Below are 23,497 nucleotides of genomic sequence, written 5' to 3'. Positions count from 1 at the left end.
AGTCTCCAAGACTTTGCTGGTCTCAGGATGGACCTGGGCTCACCTGGTTGCCCTCCTCTCTCAGGTAGCCACCACCCACCCAGTCTGTCCTCAGGGTTCCCGCCTCCCAAACCTGTCTGCAGAATAGGACCATTCTCCTCTCCCTAACTTGAGGCTCTGGGGGCTACAGGCCTCCTCTCGGAGAGCTTCACTGTCAGTCAGGCCTGGGAGGTGGAGGCCTGGGAGACAGCCTACAGGTTCAGGAAACCCCCAGGCCCTGCAGTGTCAGTCCCCAGGCTACAGGTCTCCCTCCCCCTCATGTATCTCAGGAGGCTGCTCCACCCATGGAGAGGTGGGAGCCCCTGCAGGTCCCCATGGAGACACAGGTCCTACTGCATGCACACAAGGTGTCACGTGAAGTTCGCTCCTCGAAGATTCAAGGGCTCCCAAGACCAGAGCCTCAGACCTTGGAGTAGACGTGGAACATGTGAGGTGATAGCTGTGGCTTTGAGCTGAGAGTGGCTGAGGGGCTGGAGTGTCTTGGCTTGTGGGAGGCTTCTTGGGTGGGTGACAGTCTGATGCTGAGGTGGGGGTGGTGGGTGAATGGTCCCCTTGGCCACAGAGTGGGAATCAGTTCTAGTGGTAAGGACATATGTGCATCACCTCCTGGGATGTGCTTTTCTACTCTATCTGCCCGCTGCTGGTGGGGCTGATGGAAAAGGGTGGGAGGTGGGGGTTGGGGAGCAACCTCCATCCAGAACCTTCAGACTCCTGGAGCAGATCCGTCCTCACAGGCAGAAAGTTCCCAGAGGTCAGGATGTGACCCCCAGGTCCCACAGGCGCTCCTGGGTTCGCCAGGCTTCCTGGGAGCCTTGGGCAGCCGCACCCTTTCCCAGGGAGGAGGTATCTGGGATTATTCACAGGGTGGGTCCCTGCCGTCAGCACCTGTCTGGTCTTGATTCTTCTCGGTGCTGTGGACTACAGAGGGAGCCGCTCAGAGCCTGGCCCTCCTCCTCTCCCCCTTTTGTTAGGGCTCCTGGCTTTTCTCGTCTCTCTGAGAAGCCAGGGCCCGGTCTCCATTCTCCGGGAGAGAGCGCCCTCTAGTGCCTGGGAGGGCGAGGGCCGAGGAGAGGGCAGGGCCAGAGGCCAAGCCTGAAAGGAGGCCCTGCCAGCCAACGAGGGGTGAGCCGGCTGCAGCTTGACCTGCGGAGCTGGGACAGCAAGGGACCCACAGGTATTTCTGAGTGTGTGTGTGTTTAGCTGTGTTTCTTCTTGAGAAGCCCTCTCTTATCAGAAGGACTGGACTCCACCAGATGGAGTGTAAAGGTCAGGAGTTTTGCTCTGCTCTGGAAATAGGACCCGCCCCCTCCTCAGCTCTTATATCCCCTCCTCTTCCCAATCGCAGTCTATCCCCAGCTGGGAAGATGTTCTCTGCATTAGACCCATCGAAGTGAGTTTGTAGTTTTCCATTCTGCTATCCCCGGTCCCTGGTAGCTCAACTGGTAAAGAGTCCGCTTGCAATGCAGGAGACCCTGGTTAGATTCCTGGGTCGGGAAGATTCCCTGGAGAAGGGAACGGCTACTCACTCCAGTATTCTGGCCTGGAGAATCCCATGGACAGAGGAGCCTGGCTGGCTACAGTCCATGCGGTTGCACAGAGTAGGACATGACTAAGCAAACTTCACTTTCACGTTTACCCCTGGACCTTACAGCCCTCTTCTGTAAGAGTGGGGGTTAGCAACCCTAGATTGCAGGCTTGGTGCGAGGGTTAAATAAAGCATGTGTCTGCTCAGGTCTCACACATGGTAGGCACTCAATGAGATCCGGTTGCCCAGGGAAACAGGATGGGGGTGTTTCCCCATCCAGTGAGCGCCTGACATGTGCTGGGGACCCAGAGAAGCCTATCCAGGTGCTAGCCTTCAGGAGGGCAGATGGGGCCATGCAGTAGGGTGGGTGCCTCTTTTGAGGGGTGAGCACAGTTGGGGTAACCATCATTGTCTTTCGTAGAGCCGAGGTCTCTCCTGTCTGTGTCCTGGAATCACGTGAAGATGCTGTGGTGGCTTCTTGTCTTCTCTACTCTGGGTCTCAGGGCCTGGGGTGAGTTTTCTTCATTGGCTTAGAGAGTAACTAAGGAGGATCATCCTACAGTCTCATAATAGGAAATCTTTAAATGCCTGCTCTCCCTTAGGAGGCTGCTAGGAAGCCAGAGCAGGAGGAGGAGGACAGCTTTGCATTTAGAGCACAGAACTTGGAGTCCGTAGACATAGCTACAAATCCTTGCCCTGCCTCCAGCAATGATTTTAAATAAGCTAGTCACTTCTTACGGAGAAGGCAATGGCACCCCACTCCAGTACTCTTGCCTGCAGTCCATGGGGTCTCTAAGAGTCTGACACGACTGAGCGACTTCACTTTCACTTTTCACTTTCATGCATTGGAGAAGGAAATGGCAACCCACTCCAGTGTTCTTGCCTGGAGAATCCCAGGGACGGGGGAGCCTGGTGGGCTGCCATCTATGGGGTCTCATAGAGTTGGACATGACTGAAGCGACTTAGCAGCAGCAGTTACCTCTTGAAACCTTAATTTTCCCACCTGAAGACTGAGATAAGGTTATGATCTATATTCATTGTGAGAATAGAATGGGAAAATGCACTGCTGGAAGGACTTAGCACTTGAGCAATGGGGCAATGATTCTATTTGCAATATTATGTCAGCCTATGACTGGGGTTTATGGTTGTCAGTAAGAGAAAGTTCCTTCGGTGTGGGAATCTGTTGAAATCCCCAGAGTCCCGCCCACAGGAGCATGGGCATAGCAAATGCTCCCGAAATCAACCCCGGAGGAACTGACTTGATTTGTTCAGGGAATTCCAGTCCCTTCTGTGCACAATCTGTCCCACTGCTTCCATTAGGCAAAATGCATACAAGGAAAGACTTCGTGGTTTTGAAGAGTCTGGATGCATTTCCAGGTGGTTTTTGCTGTTGTTGATTTTGCCAATTGTATGTGGCTCATGAGAAAATGACAATATTTCTGACCCCCTGCCCTTGTCTAACTAACTTCCTAGGAGGTTACCTGGAGCTGGTGTTGGAGAAAACTGTGCCTCATGGTACTGCTAGAGATGGTCCTCTGGCCCCAGAGGGGCTTCCTGAAAGGACCCAGAGATCTGGGGAGGCAGAGGGTTGTAGAGAGGAGCCTGAGCCCCTGCCACGGAAAGGACTGGTACTGGGGCTATGTGAGGGCTGATGAGAAATGGAATGTTCCTTTACAGGTGATTCCTCCTGGGATAAAGCACAAGATAAACACCTGTCCGAGGGGCTTCAGGACCTGCTTGGCAACATTTCCCAGCTCATTGAAAAAGACAAATGGGGTCTCAGTGGTGAGGAGGTTTGAGGGCCAGCTGGGTTTCTCTTGGGACCAGGCACTTAATGGTGGGATGGGGTGGTTGGGGTTGAGACACAGGAACACCTGCGTGGGTTGTCTTAGGCCTTGGCAGGGAGGAAAGGGAGGAAGGGGAAGTGGGAGTGCTGCTGGGAGGGGCCAGAAACCCAGGAAGGGGAGGTGCAGTCTGTGCATTCAGGCCCCCTAGCCTGAGGTTGGAGACTCACACTGCCCTCAGGAGTCCTCAGACTGAAGGGGAGTCACTGGCCCTACCTGGAGGGCCCCCCAGGTTGAGGAAGAGATGGCCCACTCCGGGAGCGCTGGGAGCAGGGCGAAGGAAGCAGAGTCCCAGAGGAAACTGTCAGGGAGCTTGGAGCTCGTGGAGGGCGGTAGCGCTGGCGTGAAACTGAGAGGGGCCCCTGGGGGCTTTTGCTGGGGCAAATGGTGACACGAAAGGCTTTCTGGAGCAGAGCAGGGAGGGACCCTCAATCAGAGAAGGTCATCCAGGTATGGGGCCAAGCACCTCGGCTGCTCTGGGCAGCGCAGTCCCTGCATTGGAGTGAGTAGTGAAATGGAAACATGGAGGCAAGCAGAGGAGGGTGTGCCCACCTGCCCACAGAAGGCCTCCTCCTGCGGCTCTTCTGCAGCCACCATGGGGCAGAACTGGCCTCAGCTGGTGCGTGTGGCCCAGGGGCCCGAGGTGGCGACAGTGGAGCAGGTGTGCCAAGTGACACCCGCATGGCTCCCCTGCAGGCGTCTCCACCATGGTCTCTCGCCAGCAGTGGGGGGCAGATGCCGTCGGCTGCAGTGCCCAGCTGGCCCTGCCGGTGGGCTTCCTTGTCACGCACCACGTCCCTGGGCTGGACTGTCACAACCAGACCTCGTGCAGTCAGAGGCTGCGGGAGCTGCAGGGCCATCACGTGCGCAACGGCTGGTGTGACGTAGCCTACAAGTAAGAGGCTGGGCTGGGGGCATGTGACCCAGCGCTCCTAAGGGTGCCTCCCTTGCCCCTTCTCTTCTCTGTTTCCCTCATTTTTGGGTTGTGGTTGTACCTGGTTAATAATGAATGCAATGAAAAAGCATCCTATAAAATTCCAAAGTCTTTGAAATTTTCTGTGAGGTTCTTGACTTTGAGCTCCCTTAAAAGGAAGCAAAGAAGTTTAAGTGGTGACTCTACTTTCTGTTCGCCTCCTAATGGTTCACGCAGCACATCGCAGGTTAGGAATGGCTTCCCTGTATGTGGGTGCATGGGTGCGTTTGCCCCCCGACAAAGTGTGAGGTTGGCTGGGCAGGTGTCACCATCTCCACATTGCAGGCGGGGGGACCAAGGAAGGGATCAAGGTGTGGCCCAAGCTGGCTCAGGATTGCCCCTTTGACCTCTGATCCTTACACTACTGTGCGTGTTGGGGCTTTCACCTCAATGAGGGAGGCATCCACTCCTTCCCCTGAGGGTCACTCTAGCAGGCCCTCCCAGTGCCCAGGACCAGGTTCCTTAGCCTGCCTCTGACTTCAGTTCATTGTGGACGATTCCTGTGTGTGGGAATGGCTTCCCACTTCAAGAGCACCTGCATCTGTCTGCTTTCCTGCTTCAGGCTTTCGTCCAAGTCCCTGATGGCGAACCCCCCGGAGGGCAGGTTTTGTGGCTAACGTCTTAGTTCCCAGCCCTCTGAAGGGACAATTTTAAGTACTTCTCTCCTTGGAAGGTCACATGTCAAGGAGCGGGGTGCGGAGCCCCAGGTGTCCATGGGGAAGCCAACCCAATTCTTCACACTTTGTCGAGTTTCTTCCTGTCTCACTCCCCTGGCCCCTTCAGTCTGGCTTCTGGGGTCTCTTCACAAATAAACTGCCTGCGTCCACATCCTTGTTTGAGGTGGTGCCTCCTGGGAAGTCTATATAAGAGGTTCCCCTGGCAGAGAGAAATCCCACAAACAGCCTGTGTGGAGATCGCAGACACACAGCATTTTGGAAGGAGGAGGAGAGCCATGCTTGAGGAAGTGTAGAGGCTGAGAGGAATCTTGTATTGTTTGGTTGGGTCTGGGGGAGCCTCTGGGTGGCAGCTCCAGGACCCCTTCCCTTTCAAGTGTGCAGGATGATTTATACGAAACCCAGCATCTGAACTGGGGATGGGGAGAGGAACATGGGAGTGGTCCTTCTAAGGATGAGTGTAAGTCACTTTGTCTATCCATCGTCTTGGATGAATCCATGCAAATTCCCTCCGGTGAACTTGGTTTGGCCCTTCTTCCTCAGGAGGCTGGGTTGGGGTTTATCTTGCAGGAGTGTGCCTGGGGTCAGCCACCAAGCCTGGCTTTCCCTCTCCACAGCTTCCTGGTTGGGGACGATGGCAGGGTGTACGAAGGTGTCGGCTGGAATGTCCAAGGTGTGCACACTCAGGGCTACAACAATATCTCCCTGGGCCTTGCCTTCTTTGGCGCCAGCAAAGGTAATGGTCACCCCAGCTGCCCTTCTCCACAGAGTTAGCTAGTTCTTTGACTCCCCTTGTCTCTCCGCCCTCCTCACACTGGTGATAACACACCCTCTCCTGGAATCCTCCTCTCCCCTGACTTCGGTCAATGGTCTTCCTCCTCCTGCTCTGGCTTCCTCCCAGCCTCCTCACCCCCCGGCCACCCTTCAGGGAAGGCTCTCCATCCTTCCTCCTGCACCCTGGTTCTGCTCCTGCTCTGGTCTTGGGAGGATCCAGGCTCCAACTCTTGCTCTTGCATCAAAGACTAGAACACCTTCTCCCTAGCTCAGACGCTTCTGCAGTAGCAGGCCTGGCTTCTGGCCAGCCACTTCCTCCTTCCACCTCTCTCTCTTTCTCTCTCTCTCTGAGATTTTCTGTGCAATTTTTAAAAGCCATGTTGGGGCTCCAAACCCCAAGCCCCTTCCACGGTCCTCTAGTCTTATTGCCACCCTGCCCACCTGCATCCCAACATACATCCATTGAATTTCTGAACGTTTACATTTAGTAAGTGGGCCTCCCTGGTGACTCAGTGATAAAGAACTCACCTACAATGCAGGAGGTGAGGGTTCGATTCCTGGGAATATCTCCTGGAGAAGGGAATGGCAGCCCATTCCAGTACTCTTGCCTGGGAAATCCCATGGACAGAAGAGCCTTGTAGGCTACAGTCCATGGGGTCTCAAAAGAGTCAGACATGATTTTGTGACTAAATAACAACAGTTAGCAAAGCCTCTGCACATCTAGTTTCTCACGGCTCCCTCCCAGATAAGTTTCATGACTACTATTACAGCTGCTGCTGCTGCTAAGTCACTTCAATCATGTCTGACTCTGTGTGACCCCATAGATGGCAGCCCACCAGACTCCCCCGTCCCTGGGATTCTCCAGGCAAGAACACTGGAGTGGGTTGCCATTCCCTTCTCTAATGCATTGAGGGAAAAGTGAAAATGAAGTTGCTCAGTCGTGTCCAACTCTTCGCGACCCTATGGACTGCAGCCCACCAGGCTCCTCCGTCCATGGGATTTTCCAGGCAAGAGTACTGGAGTGGGGTGCCATTGTACAGCCTAAGTTTCAGAGAGGTAAGTGACCCAGGTGACATAGCCATAAGGAGAGGAATCAGAGTACAAGCTCATCCCTTCCATCTCTGCTCCAGGGCAGCTTCCGATTTGCCAGAGGAGTCTTGATGTTCAACTTGATTGGTTTCCATGACCACTCTTTGTCCCCGGGTGTTACCTTGTGAGCTGTGGGATCTTGAGCTCAGTACTTCTTGGCAACCTCAAGTTCTCTTTGTGAAGAGCGGGGTTCATCATAGCATCTGCCTCACAGGTTTGATGTGAGGATTACAGCAGTCACTGCAGACAGAGAGGCTGGCACATGCCTGGAAGGGCCCTACTGATGGGAAACCCTAATGCAGCCAGGGGGCATTAGTGAGCATGGGGCTGCCATCCAGCTCTTCCCCAGGGAGACAGATGAATGAAGTCTCGGTGGGTCTTTGGGAAAGGTCTTTCCAGTCACCAAAGCTCTGTCCAGGCTGACCCTTGTGTTCCAAGCTGTCCGACGCTCAGGATGAGCCTGTTCCCCTTCCTCCCCCTTCAACAGCTATGCGGCGAATGGCAGGACATCTCGTCCTCCTCCACAACTCAGGGCAGATCTAGGCTTCCTAAGGATCGATCACTCTCTTCCAGGCCACAGCCCTAGCCCTGCCGCCCTGTCAGCCATGGATGGTTTGATCTCCTCTGCTGTCCGCAAGGGCCACTTGTCACCCGTGTATGTTCAGCCACTCCTTGTGAAAGGCGAGAGCTGCCTGTCCCCTCAGCAGAATGCAAGTCTCAAGGAAGGTAAGACTTTCAATCTTAAAAAAATTTTTTTTTTTTTTGGCAGTGCTGCATGGTGTGTGAGATCTTAGTTCCCTGACCAGGGATCAAACTCATGTTACCTACCGTGGAAGGATGGGGTGTTAACCACTGAACCACCAGGGAAGTCCGCAAGACCTTGAGTCTTACTGCATCTCCCTCCAGATTCGCTCCCACTCACTTCCAAATGCTACTGGATGTGACTTTTTCAGTCAGGCTCTCACTGGAGTTTTTATTTTTTTAATTATCTTTTCAGTTCAGTTCGGTTCAGTCGCTCAGTTGTGGGTGGAAAATTGCTTTACAATTTTGTGTTGCTTTCTGCCATAAAACAGTGTGAATCAGTCATAAGTATATATGTTCCTTCCCCGCTCCCACCCCTCTGGGTCATCACAATGTGCCGGCTGGGCTCTCTGAGTTATTCAGCAACTTCCCACTGTCTGTTTTACCGATGATAGTGTATATAAGTCAATGCTACTTTCTCAGTTTGTCCCACCCTCATCATCTTCCTCTGCTGAGTCCACAAGTCTGTTCTCCACTAGGTTCATCAGTACCATTCTTCTAGATTCCATTTTTATATGTTACTATATGATACCTATTTTTCTCTTTCTGACTCAGTTCACTCTGTATAAGAAGCTTTTGGTTTATCCATCTCACTACTACTGACTCAGAGTCATTCCCTGTTATGGCTGAATAATATTCCATTCTATAAATGTACCACAACTTTTTTTTTTTATACAAACTCATCTGTTGATGGACATCTGGGTTGCTTCCATGTCTTGGCTATTGTAAACATTGCTTCAGTGAACACTGGGGTGCTGCTGCTGCTGCTGAGTCACTTCAGTCGTGTCCGACTCTGTGTGACCCCATAGACGGCAGCCCATCAGGCTCCCCCGTCCCTGGGATTCTCCAGGCAAGAACACTGGAGTGGGTTGCCATTTCCTTCTCCAATGTGTGAAAGTGAAAAGGGAAAGTGAAGTCGCTCAGTCATGTCTGACTCTCAGCGACCCCATGGACTGCAGCCTACCAGGCTCCTCCGTCCATGGGATTTTCTAGGCATGAGTACTGGAGTGGCTTGCCATTGCCTTCTCCGGAACACTGGGGTACTTGTGGCTTTTATAATTGTGGTTTTCTTGGGGTATATGCCCAGTAGTGGAATTTCTGGGTCATATGGTAGATTTATTCCTAGACTTTTAAGGAATCTCCATACTATTCCATTTGTTTTCCATAATGGCTGTATCTATTTACATTCCCACCAGCAGTGCAGGAGGGCTCCCTTTTCTCCATACCTTCTCCAGCATTTACTGTTTGTAGAGTTTTTGATGATGGCTATTCTGACTGGTATGAGTGATACGTCACAGTAGTTTCCATTTGTATTTTTCTCATAATGAGTGATGTTGAGCATCTTTTCATGTGTTTATTCGCCATCTGTATGTCTTCTTTGGAGAAATGTCTGCCTTTTTTTTTTATTGGGTTGCTTGTTTTTCTGATATTGAGCTGTATGAGCTCCTTATGTATTTTGGAGGTTAACCCTTTGGGGAAACAGTGGCTGACTTTATTTTTCTGGGCTCCAAAGTCAATGCTACAGATGGTGACTGCAGCCATGACATTAAAAGAAACTTGCTCCTTGGAAGGAAATTTTTGACCAACCTAGACAGCATATTAAAAAGCAGAGACATTACTTTGCCAACAAAGGGCCATCTAGTCAAGGCTATGGTTTTTCCAGTGGTCACGTATGGATATGATGAAAGGTCACGCTGACAGCGGGCGAGAAACACAGGCCAGGAGAGCGTCCGTATACACAGGCCAGGAGAGCGTCTGTATACACAGGCCGGAAGAGTGTCACTATACCGGGCCGGAAGAGCGTCAGTATTTCCGGAAAACATCCACCAATCGGTGGCCTGTTGCCAGGTCAACGGACAGGCATAAAGGCATCTCGGCGTTGGCCAATTAAAAACCCACACAGGGTCAAAAAGAACCAACCCCCCATCACCCAGTTCAATCTATACCATAAATAATAAAGATCTGCCACATTCCCAGTCGCAGGGGTATAAAAGTGCCAGGCTCCTTTGTTCCCATTGCAGGCTCCCGCCCTTGCCTGCTCGCGCTTGGGAGTGCTGCCCGAGAGCGATTGCCCAATAAAGCCTTTGTGATCACTCATTCCGGCGTTTCTTACTATCTTGCCGCGGCGTTTTTTCTTACATATGAGAGTTGGACTATAAAGAAATCTGAGAACTGAAGAATTGATTCTTTTGAACTGTGGTGTTGGAGAAGACTCTTGAGAGTCCCTTGGACTGCAGGGAGATCCAACAGTCCATTCTAAAGGAAATTTGTCCTAAATATTCATGGGAAGGACTGATGTTGAAGCTGAAACTCCAATACTTTGGCCACCTCATGCGAAGAGCTGACTCATTTGTAAAGACCCTGATGCTGGGAGGGATTGGGGGCAGAAGAAGAAGAGGGCAACAGACGATGAGATGGTTGGATGGCATCACTGACTCAATGGACATGAGTTTGAGTAAACTCTGGTAATTGGTGATGGACAGGTAGGCCTGTCATGCTGAAGTCCATGGGGTCACAAAGAGTCAGACACGACTGAGCTACTGAACTGAACTGATCTGAACCCTTTGTCAGTTGCTTCGTTTGCAATTATTTTCTCCCATTCTGTGTTTTATCTTTTCATGTTGTCTATAGTTTCCTTTGTTGTGCAAAAGCTTTTACGTTTTATTAGTTTCCACTTGTTTATTTTTGTTTTTATTTCCCTTAATTTAGGAGACGGGTCAGAGAGAATCTTGCTGCAATTTATGTCAAAGAGTGTACTGTCTATGTTTTCCTCTAAGAGCTTTATAGTTTCTGGCCTTACATTTAAGCCTTTAATCCATTTTAAGTTTATTTTTGTGTATGATTTTAGGAAGTGTTTTAATTTCATTCTTTTACACGTAGCTGTCCAGTTTCCCCAGCACCACTTATTGAAGAAGCTGTCTTTTTCACTTGAGTCCTCTGCTGGGCAACTGGTCACCCAACTCCCTGAAACATTAGGGCTGGCGAACCTTGAGAGGGACCCTCCAGGTCACCTACTTGTCCCTCAGATTCCCAGAATGGTACAGGCGTGGCACTCTGCATAGTCACCGTGTGTTAACGCACTTCTACATCAGTTATTTACTGAGCACCCGCTCATCACTGAGGATGTATCGAGAAAGCAAACACACGACAGCAGTGTCCTCATTAAGTTTTAACCAAGATGGTAGAGAAACACAGTAAGAACACAGACAAGTAAAATAGTTGGTATATTACATGGTGAAATGGTGAGAAGTGCAATGAAGGGAAAAAAGCCTGGAGAGGGACAGGATATGCAAACACAAGGCATGAATGCACATCTTTCTGAAATACAAAACCATCAATAGAGCTGCATTAACAGACCAAAGAGCTTCAGGTACTACTTGTATTGGCTTAAAGGAAGCGTTTAACATAATTCAAGGAGGATTAAAAGCAGATTTGGAGTTTAACAAGCAGCAGCATCAAAACCAGTACAGTTAGAAGGGAGTTTCCTGGCGGTCCAGTGGTTAGGACTCTGTGCTTTCACTGCTGGGGCCCCGGTTTGATCCCTGGTTAAGGAACTTAGATCCCACAAGCCATATGGTGTGGCCTAAACAAACAGTATAGTTAATAGTCACTATTAACCTTTTCTTGGATTTAATAGAATTTTAAAGAAAATTGGAATTTTATATTAGACCTTGGAGTGAATTTGATTGCTGCCTTTGGATGGTGTTGTCTGTCAGTATTAATAATTGCTTACACTGACAGAGTTTTGTGGACTACAAGTGATTCTTAAAGGCTTGTTTTCAGATGAAAATTCAATTGATTTCTCCAAAAGACCCTGTTACACACACACACACATGCACATGGACAAGACAGTTGTTGAGATAAATAAGTACACTTGGCACTTGGGATAAAGCATCCATGTCCCCTCAAGATCAACATTCCCATTGTCCTTTGGGTTCTGAATTTTGGGGTTGTAACTGGTAATTCTTGGCTCCTGCATCTTGAACACAATTCCTGTTCCCAGATGGGCCACGGGGGGCTGCTGGGCTCTCCAGGTCCATAGTCATGGTCAGGGCAGGATTCCGAGAGGGTGGGTGGGATGTTCAGTAGTGAGGTGGGTGACCTGAGCGGGCACAATGAATCCTCACATTCTTGTTTTTGCCCCAATACAGTTTGCCCACTTATTGTCCAGCGGTCTGCTTGGGATGCCAGGGAGGCCCACTGCCCCAAGATGAACCAGCCGGCTCAGTATGTCATCATTATCCACACCGCGGGGCGAACCTGCAACAAGTCTGATGAATGCCGTGTGCTGGTCCAAGATATCCAGTCCTTCTTCATGGATAGATTGGACTCGTGTGATATTGGGTACAAGTAAGTGTTCCTGAGGCTGTGAAGGCTTCTCTTCCCATGGGGGTGGATACTGAACCTGTGAAAGGAGTGGGAAGAGGAGCTAATATTTACTGAGAGCTCAGCATAGGAGAGGTGGTCCTTCTCACTCACGGATTCCTCACCAAGCCCTGGGTGGGCCTTATTTAGGATGTAGCTAAGGGGTGGTCATCTCCCTTGAGCACGTTTTCAAAATGTGTGTCTTTATTATTTTAACTGAAGTATAGCTGTTTATAATGTTTGTTAGTTTCAGGTGTTCAGCAAAGTGATTCAGTTTTATACATACATATATATTCTTTTTCAGATTCTTTTCGCTTATAGGTTATTCAGTTCAGTTCAGTCGCTCAGTTGTGCCTGACACTTTGAGACCCCATGGACTGCAGCATGCCAGGCTTCTCTGTCCATCACCAACTCCCAGAGCTTGCTCAAACTCATGTCCATCGAGTCCACGATGTCATCCAACCATCTCATCCTCTGTTGCCCCCTTCTCCTGGCTTCAATCTTCCCCAACTTTAGGGTCTTTTCAAATAAGTCAGTTCTTCACATTGGATGGCCAAAGGATTGGAACTTCAGCTTTAGCATCAGTCCTTCCAATGCATATTCAGGACTGATTTTCTTTAGGATTGACTGGTTTGGTCTCCTTGCAGTCCAAGGGACTCTCAAGAGTCTTCTCCAACACCACAGTTCAAAAGTATCAATTCTTCAGTGCTCAGGTTTCTTTATGGTCCAACCCAAATATACACGACTACTGGAAAAACCATAGCTTTGATGATATGGCCCTTTGTTGGCAAAGTAATGTCTCTGCTTTTTAATATGCTGTCTAAATTGGCCATAGCTTTTCTTCCAAGGAGCAAGTGTCTTTTAATGTCTTGGCTGCAGTCACCATCTGCAGTGATTTTGGAGCCAAAGAAAATAAAGTCTGTCACAATTTGCATTGTTTCCCCATCTATTTGCAAATAGATCCATGATTGGATGCCATGATCTTAGTTTTTTAATGTTGAATTTTAAGCCAACTTTTTCACTCTCCTCTTTCACTTTTATCAAGAGGCTCTTTAGTTCCTCTTCACTTTCTGCCATAAGGGTGGTGTCATCTGCATATCTGAGGTTATTGATATTTCTCCTAGTAGTCTTGATTCTAGCTTGTGCTTCATCCAGCCTGGCATTTTTCATGATGTACTCTGCATTTAAGTTAAATAAAAAGGGTGTCAATATACAGCTTTGATATACTCCTTTCCCAATTTGGAACCAGTCAGTTGTTTCATGTCCATTTCTAACTGTTCCTTCTTGACCTACATACAGATTTCTCAGGAGGCAGGCAAAGTGGTCTTGTATTCCCATCTCTTTCAGAATTTTCCACAGTTTGTTGTGATCCACACAGTCAAAAGCTTTAGCATAGTCAATGAAGCAGAAGTAGATATTTTTCTGGAACTCTCTTGCTTTTTCTATGATCCAACAGATGTTGGCAATTTGATCTCTGGTTCCTCTGATTTTTCTAAATCCAGCTTGAACATCTGGAAGTTCTCAGTTCACAAACTGTTGAAGCCTCGCTTGGGGAATTTTGAGCATTACTTTGCTCATGTATGAGATGTGTGCAATTGTGTGGTAGTGTGAACATTCTTTGGCATTGCCTTTCTTTGGGCTTGGAATGAAAACAGACCTTTTCCAGTCCTGTGACCACTGCTGAGTGTTTCAAATTTGCTGACGTATTTACTGCAGCACTTTAACAGAATCATTTTTTAAGATTTGAAATAGCTCAACTGGAATTCCATCACCTCTACTGGCTTTGTTCGTAGTGATGCTTCCTAAGGCCCACTTGACTTCGGACTCCAGGATGTCTGGCTCTATGTGAGTGATCACACCATCGTGATTATTTGGGTCATGAAGATCTTATTTTTTGTATAGTTCTTCTATGTATTCTTGCTTAATATCTTCTGCTTCTGTTATCTGTTAGGTCCATGTGATTTCTATCTTTTATTATGACCATCTTTGCATGAATTTTTCCCTTGGTATCTCTAATTTTCTTGAAGAGATCACTAGTCTTTCCCGTTCTATTGTTTTCCTCTCCTTCTCTGCATTGATCATTGAGGAAGGCTTTCTTATCTCTCCTTGCTATTCTCTGAAACTCTGCATTTGGATGAGTATATTTTTCTCTTTCTCCTTTGCCTTTAGCTTCTCTTCTTTTCTCAGCTATTTGTAAGGCTTCCTCAGACAACCATTTTGCCTTTTTTGTATTTCTTTTTCTTGCGGATGGTCTTGATCACCACCTCCTGTACAGTGTCATGAACTTCCATCCATAGTTCTTCAGGCACTCTATCTATCAAATCTAATCCCTTGAATCTATTTGTCATTTCCACCGTATAATCGTAAGGGATTTGATTTAGGTCATACCTGAAGAGTCTAGTGGTTTTCCCTACTTTCTTCAATTTAAGTCTGAATTTGGCAATAAGAGTTCATGGTCTGAGCCACAGTCAGATCCTGGTTTTGTTTTTGCTGACTGTATAGAGTTTTTCCATCTTCGGCTACAAAGAATATAGTCAATCTGATCTTGGTGTTGACCATCTGGCGATGTCCATGTGAGAGTCATCTCTCATGTTGTTGGAAGAGGCTGTTTGTTATGACCACTCAATATTAAGTATAGTTCCCTGTACTGTACAGCAGGTCCCTGTTGGTTTCCTCCTTTATGGACAGAAGTGTAAATGTGTGTCCTTTTGAAAGGTCAGATATTGACATGATGGAGGCCAAGGCTCTTCTGAAAAGGTACTGTAGGACATCAAATGCAGGGACGATTGTAAAACCTGTAGAAAGGAGCATCTAAAGATTATGCCTTTTTCACATAATCACCTCCCACTACTCAGCTTAGGCTCTGTCTCTCAGTTCAGCCCCAACCTGAAGTTTGTCTCTCTCATGTTAGACTCTCCTTTGCATCTGGAAAGTATCAGCCTCCTTGGGGAGGACATCTTTCCTTACACAGGAAGATGAGGTGATGGGGAGCAGCCAGAGAAGAAGCAGCTGGGAGAGTGTGGTGCGACGAAAGCTAAGGACCTCTGGAACAGAGAGGTCAGGAAAGGCAAGGTCGGGGAAGTGTTCTCCTGTCCAGATAGTACCTTTGGATTTCTCTAATGGCAAAGTCTGTAATCCTTTTATAAAGAACACACTGACCTAACAGAAGAGTGGAGACTTCTTGAAGGATGCTTTCAGAGACTGAAGATAAGATGTTTGGGGTTAGATACTATCTAATATCTTGGACTTAGCATCTGAACAACAGCAACGTCCTATCAGAAACAACTGCACTGAATTTTAAATCTTAGGGTGGGTCTCTGCTGACCCAGATGGCATATTTGTGCATGTGATTCAAAGGAGCCCTAGTGGAGCTGGATTTTAGTCCCTACTTGTCCCCAAGCCCAGGACAGCTATGTGCAGGGACCCTGCCTTAGATGGATTTACCACTGCTTGATATGTGCTCCTGGGCTGGCTGCCTCTCCTCTCTCCAATCCCTGGTAGTAACATCGTTTTCAAGATAGGAGGAAACTTTTCCTCCAACATCTATTACCTATCAGGATGTGTTTTGCTGGGCCCTGCTATGCAGAATTATTCCCAGTAGCAGGAGGGAATGGTGGGATTTTTCACCAAGATCAGGAGGCCAGCAAGGGGAATAGGTGGGTCCAGGTGTGGGTTCATGGTCTTTCTGGATGGCAGCCGAAGCCAAGGAAGTAGATGGGTTAGTCCTGGGACACTGTGTCAGGTGAGAAGAGGGGAGTTAGGGCCGCATTCCGAGGAAGCCCCCAGGTGCAGGGAAGGACGCAGGAAGATGAGGTGATGAGGAGCAGCCAGAGAAGAAGCAGCTGGGAGAGTGCAGTGCGACGGAAGCTAAGAATGTTTGAAGAGGCAGGGACTGGCAGGGCCTCCCGAACAGAGAGGCCAGGGAAGCAAGGTTGGGGAAGTGTTCTTCATGTGTCCTTAGTTGTGGGGAGGTGTAGGTCACCTGTGGGCAATAGTTTCACTGGTGAGGTAGGGATGCAGGGGTTGAAAGCTGTCACTCTTCCTAGTCTGTGAGTTACCTGCGACAGTGGTGCTGTGCTGAGGCCCATGGGCTCATGAGAGAGGATTGTTGTTAAGAATTTTGCCAAATCATTGGTAGGCTGAGATCAACCATGGTGGGAGATCAATAAAAGCTACAGATCAGTGCTGTGGTCCCTGTCCCTTGCCCATGAGAGCTGGCTGACCAGCATGACACTGGCAAGGACTCTTTCTTTGTTACACAGTGTTTAGAACTTGATAAGCTAATCGATGTCTGATGAGCAGACAAGAATGACTGAGTGAATGGAACAGTCTCCGAGTGCCTCTCTCACGCCCTTCTCCGTCTCCCCGGCTGTCCTCTAGCTTCCTTGTGGGCCAGGATGGCATCGTCTATGAAGGAGTAGGCTGGAGTGTCCAAGGCTCCCACACCCCTGGCTACAATGACATTGCCCTGGGCCTCGCCTTTATGGGCACCTTCTCTGGTAAGTGGATGCTTCGGGCAGTAGTGGTCATTGTGTGGTATTTGAGGGAAAGTGTCTGACATGAAAGACACAGGCATCATTTTAGTGGCTGTGTGTGCTGGATTTAAATGGCAACCCACTCCAGTATTCTTGCCTGGAGAATCCCAGGGACGGAGGAGCCTGGTGGGCTGCCGTCTATGGGGTTGCACAGAGTCGGACATGTCTGAAGTGACTTAGCAGCAGCAGCAGCAGCAGCAGCAGTGCTGGATTTACCCAGCTTCAGATCTGATGTTGAACTAAGTTCAGCGTGAGAGGCGGCCTCTGAGACAGAATTCCACCGTAAATTTACATCTTTCACACCCAAACAGATGCCTCTCTCTTCTGATATCCAAGACACATTAGACAAGGAAAGAAGATCTTTCTGTATGTTTCCGATAAGTTTTTACCATGACATCCACGTGTGGACACTTGCCTTATTTGCCAAACGCACAGATGAGCCCTGTCTCTGCATCCAGAGTGCACGCTGAGAATGGCCATTGCTCAGAGATTTGATCAGAGTTTGTTTAAGCTCAGGGGCCTTTTGTGGAATCTCTGGGAAGAGAAGGCTATGTCACTGGGGGCTAATACTAAATCGGGCCTTGGATAGGGAAGGGGTGAGCCAGGAATATGCCTGGGGATGATGCTGGGCATGTGAAGGTGAAGAAAACACTACATGGCTAATGCAAGGTTGCTCAACCACAGCATTATCAACATTTCAGTTCAGATAATTCATTGGGGTGCCCTGTGCACTGTAGGGTATTTAGCAACATCCCTGGCCTCTACCCATTAGTTACCTACATCCTTCCCCTCACTGTGACAACCAAAAATGTTTCTAGAAATTGCCAAATGTCCCCTGGGGGGGGGGTTAGACAGTCCCCTGTAGAACTACCAGGCTAAAGGCTTTGTATAGCCCCAGAATGATTGTATATTGTATCTCAGGCTCTGCTCTTCTGATTCAGGAAGAACTTTGGTGCTGATGAATCTAAAGTCTTGACTTGGTTTTCTATCTTTCTGTAACGTGGACTATACCAGTTTGGTGGTAAAGGTGGGTTAGGGGGATCTAGGAGTGTGTCCTGCCCTGGAACAAACTCGGGATCCTGTAACTGATGAGTCTGCTGTGTTTTGCAGGTTCCCCGCCCAATGCCGCAGCGCTGGAGGCAGCCCAGAACCTGATCCAGTGTTCCGTGGTCAAGGGGCACCTGGTCCCCAACTACCTGCTGGTGGGGCACAGTGATGTGACCAACGTTCTGTCTCCTGGGCGGGCTTTGTACAGCGTCATTAAGACTTGGCCTCATTTCAGACACTAGGGAGCCCCCTTTTCTTCCAAGACCACCCCCTTCCCCAACCCCACCTGCTGCTCCTCCCCTTCCTCTCCATTCTGATTCGACACCTGTATCCTCTCCTTGCAGCCCCATCCTGTCCCTCCTGTCTCAGGTTGGTGTGATCGTTGTCTGCCAGCACCTCCCAGCGTCGCTTAGACCCTGTAGGTGGATGCTCCCAGCCCTCCAAGTCTGGGCCGTCTTCCTCTTTCCTTTCCGTCCTCTCCCTGCCACCCCTGTCTTCAGCCAGGTGCGCTTTCTCGTCCCCTGCTGCACACCCCTCTCCTGCTATGCCTTCCCCTGCCGTCTGCCTGGAAGCCCCCAGCCTCACATGTGACCCAGGTCAGTGTCCCAGCCCCTCCTCTCTGTTCACACGCTGCCTTGCCCTAATTTGGATGCAGCCCTTATTTCAGGGCAGTGATTGTTTGGAGACATTCTCTCCACCGGGTTGTGAGGTTGTCCAGTTTCATACATGTGTCTTCAGTTTTTCAGCTCTGTCTAGAATTCAGAAGATGCGACAGACATTTATTGGAGAAATGGATGAATGAAGGGGAGTGGGCCAAGTCCCTGCTCCCCTTTCCAACTCGCTGGACGTACCTTCTTTGGGCAAGATTTCCTGGACCTCAGACAGTCCTCCATCCTGCCAGCATTCTCTCTGTTCTATTATTTTCCAATCCGAAGGCTCAGAACTGGCGCTGGTTGCTTGTCTCTAATGGCTGCTGTGTCTCTAGGGTCCCGTGTCCCCATCCTGCCATACCCCTGTGAGGACAGGACCGTGCACTACTCCAGGCCCAGGCCCAGGCTGTGTCCACAAGGCCACCCAGCACCTCCCCACATAGGAGATGCTCATAGATAAAAAATTATAAACTAGCATTTCAGATCCAGCTAAAAATATTAAGAAAATCATATAAGATAGGAAAGAAAATTAACTAGAAGTGTAAGATATGAGAAATCGGGTAATAGAACTCATGAGAGAGTAAGAAATATAATAACTATCTAAGAAATGACCAGGTAAAAGAAGGAAGATAAAAAGTAAATGCACATAACAGATAATACCTTAGAAGAAAACGAAGATCAAATGAAGGAAAAACTTAAAAATCCAAAAGAAATAAAAAACAAGAGTAAAACAACTAGATTGAAAGTAACCACTATAGTTGATAAGCAAAGAAGTTACAAGTTTTGTATAATTGAAGTCCCTAAACAAGAAAACTAAAATAAAAAATAGGACAAATACTAAAAACTGAAATTCTAGAAAACCTTCCTGAAAAAAAGTTTTGAAAATTTGCTTTTACTTTGCTTTGTATTTAAAAATAATGACTCGCAAAGATGAATTACAGGGTATATTAAACTAGTGGATTTTCAATAAAACATTTCCTTTGGGCATTCAGGATAAAAACCAAAAATGTGACAAATAAGAGAGAAAAATGTCATTGGGCTTTTTGACAACATTTTCAGCTAGGAAAAAAATGGAAGAATATATTTAAAATGTAAGGAAAAGTGTGATAATGTGATCCAAGGTTTTTTATAGTCAATAAAATTGAGTTTCAAATACAAAGGTCACAGATAAATTCTCATCAACATATAAGAACTCTGGGAATGTAGTCTCATGAGCCCTTCCTTAGGAGTCTACAAGATAATGACCTCAAACAACCAAAATAAGACATTAACATAATGACCAGAGATGAATATTAATGTATGTGTATTTGTAAATTAAGACTAAATGAGGATTATCAAAGTGAAAGAATAGTATATAATGGTTATGAGTGCTAACAATGTAGCAGATTACAGAACTGGAAAAAAAATGTGGAGGGAATGAGAAGAGTGTCTGCAAATTTACTTTTAAACTATTTTAGTAATTATATTATTGGTGCTAATCTTTGTATTATTTTTGCATGAAAGTTTACTGTGAGAAGTGGGGTCAAACAAATGAGTAAATATGTGATATTCTAATTTCATCATCCCCAGTGGTTTTGAAAGTAAGATTCAGAGGAGATTCAGACTAACCTAGAAGAGGTTAAGTAATATACCAGAGCCCTGGATTTGGATTGAAAATATAAGGATAAACTCACAAGATACTTGTGAACTCATGAAGTGTTTCATCTTAACATTTTTAGCCACTATCTGGTGAAGAGGTCTGGAAACTCTGATCAATCCAGTAGCAATAAGTTAGCACCAGATTGTGAGCTGAAATTATAATATTCCAATAAAAGAAATCAAAAGTTCTTGGAGAAACAACTGATTTTGTGTCAGTTCAGTTCAGTTCATTTCAGTCGCTCAGTCGTGTCCGACTCTTTGCGACCCCATGAACCGCAGCATGCCAGGCCTCCCTGTCCATCACCAACTCTTAGAGTCCACCCAAACCCATGTCCATTGAGTTGGTGATGCCATTCAACCATCTTATCCTCTGTCGTCCCCTTCTCCTCCTGCCCTCAATCTTTCCCAGCATCAGGGTCTTTTCAAATAAGTCTGGGGATAGAAAATGTGTAAGATAAGTGCAAGATAAGTGTAAAACATTTTCTCATATCAGATAACAATGAAGTCAAAAAACATTTTCTCAGTTTGGGTCAAAAGGTCTTGGGAGACTGCTGCCTAATGGGAGAATTCCAATGTCTACTATCTACCCAATGGGACAAGCTGAGCATTGAGAGCAATAATAATTTCTATTGGTCTGAGCTCATTAAATTTAAATTCATAAGTTCATAATTATACAAAATGCCTAACTGATCACCTTTGGAAAACCTGAATCCACTTATTTATTTGAAAACCTGTAAAAAGGGGAAAGAAAAAAGCACCTATTCTGCTCTTCCTATACAAAGAACACAAGTGAATAACCAATGGTAGAGAAACTTCACCAAACTTCACCAAATGTTCACACTTCAAGTGTAAATTTCCTGGTGGTTGGTGAAAAGGCCCTCAAAGTAATGTCAGACACTAACCAGTTACTGAGCCACGTGTGTTTCATTTAGCACTACCCTTATAACATGACATTTGTAAAGGATACTGTGGGTTGATCGTTACTTGTGATGGGAGTACAGAGGTTCTTGGAGAAATAATTGACTCCAAGTCTGGGATAAGAAATATACAAGATACATGGACAGTTCAGAGTGTCCCTATCACTGCAGAAATGTTGGGGAAACTGGGCTTAGATCTTAGTTACTGTGAGGCCAAATTTATATGTTTTCTTTTTACTTTCACATCAAATAATGATGATACTGAAATACCTTGGGTTAGGCTAGTTGAGAACGGATGAGAACTTACATTGCAAGTAAGAACTTAGAACACTGTGGATATACTAAGATAAAGAATCAGATGTCTAAATATCTTTAGGGTGTTTAGAGTAAAGATGAACCTCTTGCTTTCACATAGTCCATGGTCGTTTCACCTGTAGGTGCTCTGGAGTGAGGAGAACTTGCCAAGGAACTGACATACTGATTCACCAAGTTCCTCCCTTCCTCAAGAGGAGTGATCCTTCCTTGCGAGAAGAAGAGGGCTGGAGGGAGGTGGTTTGTGCTCCAAGAGTAATGGAGCTGTGAACCTCAGGGTCTTCTCATATGCATCCACTCTTCCCCTCTACTTTTTGGGAAACATCTATTCATCTTTTATGTCCCAATCCGGCATCACTTTCTCACACATGTGCTCAGTGCCCTGCTCTTTTTCTGCACAGCACCATCATCATTAGAGATGTTGTGTTCATTCGATTGCTTTGTGTCTCTCTTTCCCACTAGGATGTAGACATCGTGGGGCAGACACAGGGTGTGTTTTTCTCCCTGGCATATCCCCAGCTCCTAATATGGTGTCAGGACCATTGGGTCACCCTGGTAGCTCAATATTTGTTTCACAAATCAATGTGTAAATGTTCTCGATTTCTGGGTTGTGAGAAGGATCTCCTCATATCCCAGTTACTATAGATTGAATTTTCCTATAGATTGGTTTTTCTAGTAGTCTGTATGGATGTGAGAGCTGGACTATAGAGAAGGCTGAAAGCCAAAGAATTGGTGCTTTTGAACTGTGGTTTTGGAGAAGACTCTTGAGAGTCCCTTGGACTGAAACAAGATCCAACCAGTCAATCCTAAAGGAAATCAGTCCTGAATATTCATTGGAAGTCCTCATGCTGAAGCTGAAACTCCAGTACTTTGGCCACCTAATGTGAATAACTGACTCACTGAAAAAGACCCTGATGCTGGGAAAGATTGAAGGCGGGAGAAGAAGGGGATGACAGAGGATAAGATGGTTGTATGGCATCACTGGCTCAATAGACTTGAGTTTGAGCAAGCTCCAGGAGATGGTGAAGGACAGGGAAGCCTGGCGTGCTGCAGTCCATGGGGTCACAAAGAGTCAGACACGACTGAGCAACTGAACAACAAAATAGATTGAATTGTGTCTCCCTGAAAATTCATGGGTTGAAGCCCTAACCTCCAAGGTGATGGTATTTGGAGATAGAACTTTTGGGAGGTAGTAGTCAAAGCTAGATGAGATCATGGGGGTGGGGCCCTCATGAAGATATTAGGGTCCTTATAAGAAAAGACATCAGAGAGCTTTCTCACTCTCTCTTTCCCCTCACTAGGTCAGGACACAGTGAGAATATCCAAGGGCCTGAGAGTGTTCTCTTGTCTAACAGTTGGAAATGAATTGTCTGAAGAGACACATGCGCTGACAAAGCAAAAGACTCTGTTGGCAAGGGGTGCCTGGGCAGAGAGTGGGAGGGTAAGGGAAGCCAGGAGGACTGCTCTGCTGTGTGGTTCACAGTCTCAGGTTTTATGATGATGGGATTAGTTTCCAGGTTGTCTCTGGCCAATTATTCTGACCCAGGGTCCTTCCTGGTGGCTCACACATTGCTCAGCCAAGATGGATTCTAGCAAGTAGGATTCTGGGAGGTTGCTGGGACACATGGCATCTCCTTTTGACCTTTCCCAAATTCTTCTGGATGGTGATGTCTTGTTAGTTCTGTGTTTCTTACCAGGACCTCCTGTCATAAAATAACTCATGCAGATGAGTTGCTATGGTGCCTGGCTAGGGTGGATGGTTTCAACCAGATTTTCCCCTAACAGCTCCAAGCCAGGAAGAGAGTCCTCACCCAAAACTGGCCATGCTGGAGTCTTGACTGTGGACTCTAGCCTCCAGAATTTTGAGAAAATAAATTTCTGTCTAAGTCATTCAGTCTAGATATCTTATGGCACCCCAAGCTAAGACTCCTATATACCTCATATTTTATTTTAAATCTCTAGATTTTAGAATAATAATGTCTATCTTAATAGACAAATGCAAAACTAAAAATAATATGCAAGCCCAATAAAGCATGTCTCCAAGCAGTCAGGTGCAGCCTCTGCTTTGTAGGGTGGTTGTTGGTGTGCTGGCCTAGCCTCCCACTTCTGACTTTGAGCTCCTTGAGCGTGGGGACCGTGTCTTCTTCCTCTCTGGATTCCACACACCTAGCCAGTGCAAGGCGTAACCGATTGGCAGGGCTTCCCGGAGGCTGGGGCTGAGGAAGCCGCTGGGGAGCCTTGGGCAGCCGCGCCCTTTCCCAGGGAGGAGGTACCTGGGAGTATTCACAGGGCGGGTCCCCTGCTGTCAGCGCCT

The 23,497-nt window shown here is 47.5% G+C and overlaps 1 protein-coding gene across 1 annotated transcript; it reads left to right on the top strand.

The window, feature by feature from the left end:
* Positions 1-971: 971 nt before the first annotated feature.
* PGLYRP4 (peptidoglycan recognition protein 4) lies at positions 972-20,079 on the top strand. Its single transcript, XM_055402478.2, has 9 exons — positions 972-1,213; positions 1,986-2,075; positions 3,242-3,349; positions 4,105-4,303; positions 5,673-5,791; positions 7,492-7,644; positions 11,871-12,069; positions 16,465-16,583; positions 17,730-20,079. The coding sequence occupies exons 2-9, from the start codon at positions 2,027-2,029 to the stop codon at positions 17,906-17,908; spliced, it is 1,125 nt and encodes a 374-aa protein (XP_055258453.2). The 5' UTR covers positions 972-1,213; positions 1,986-2,026; the 3' UTR covers positions 17,909-20,079.
* The last annotated feature ends 3,418 nt before the right edge of the window (positions 20,080-23,497 follow it).

Source organism: Moschus berezovskii, chromosome 4 (genome assembly GCF_049115385.1).
Source record: "Moschus berezovskii isolate FMDL1 chromosome 4, NW_MosBer_1.0, whole genome shotgun sequence".
NCBI lineage: Eukaryota > Metazoa > Chordata > Mammalia > Artiodactyla > Moschidae > Moschus > Moschus berezovskii.
Note: the sequence above shows the minus strand (reverse complement) of the source record. Positions and strands in the feature narration are given on the sequence as shown.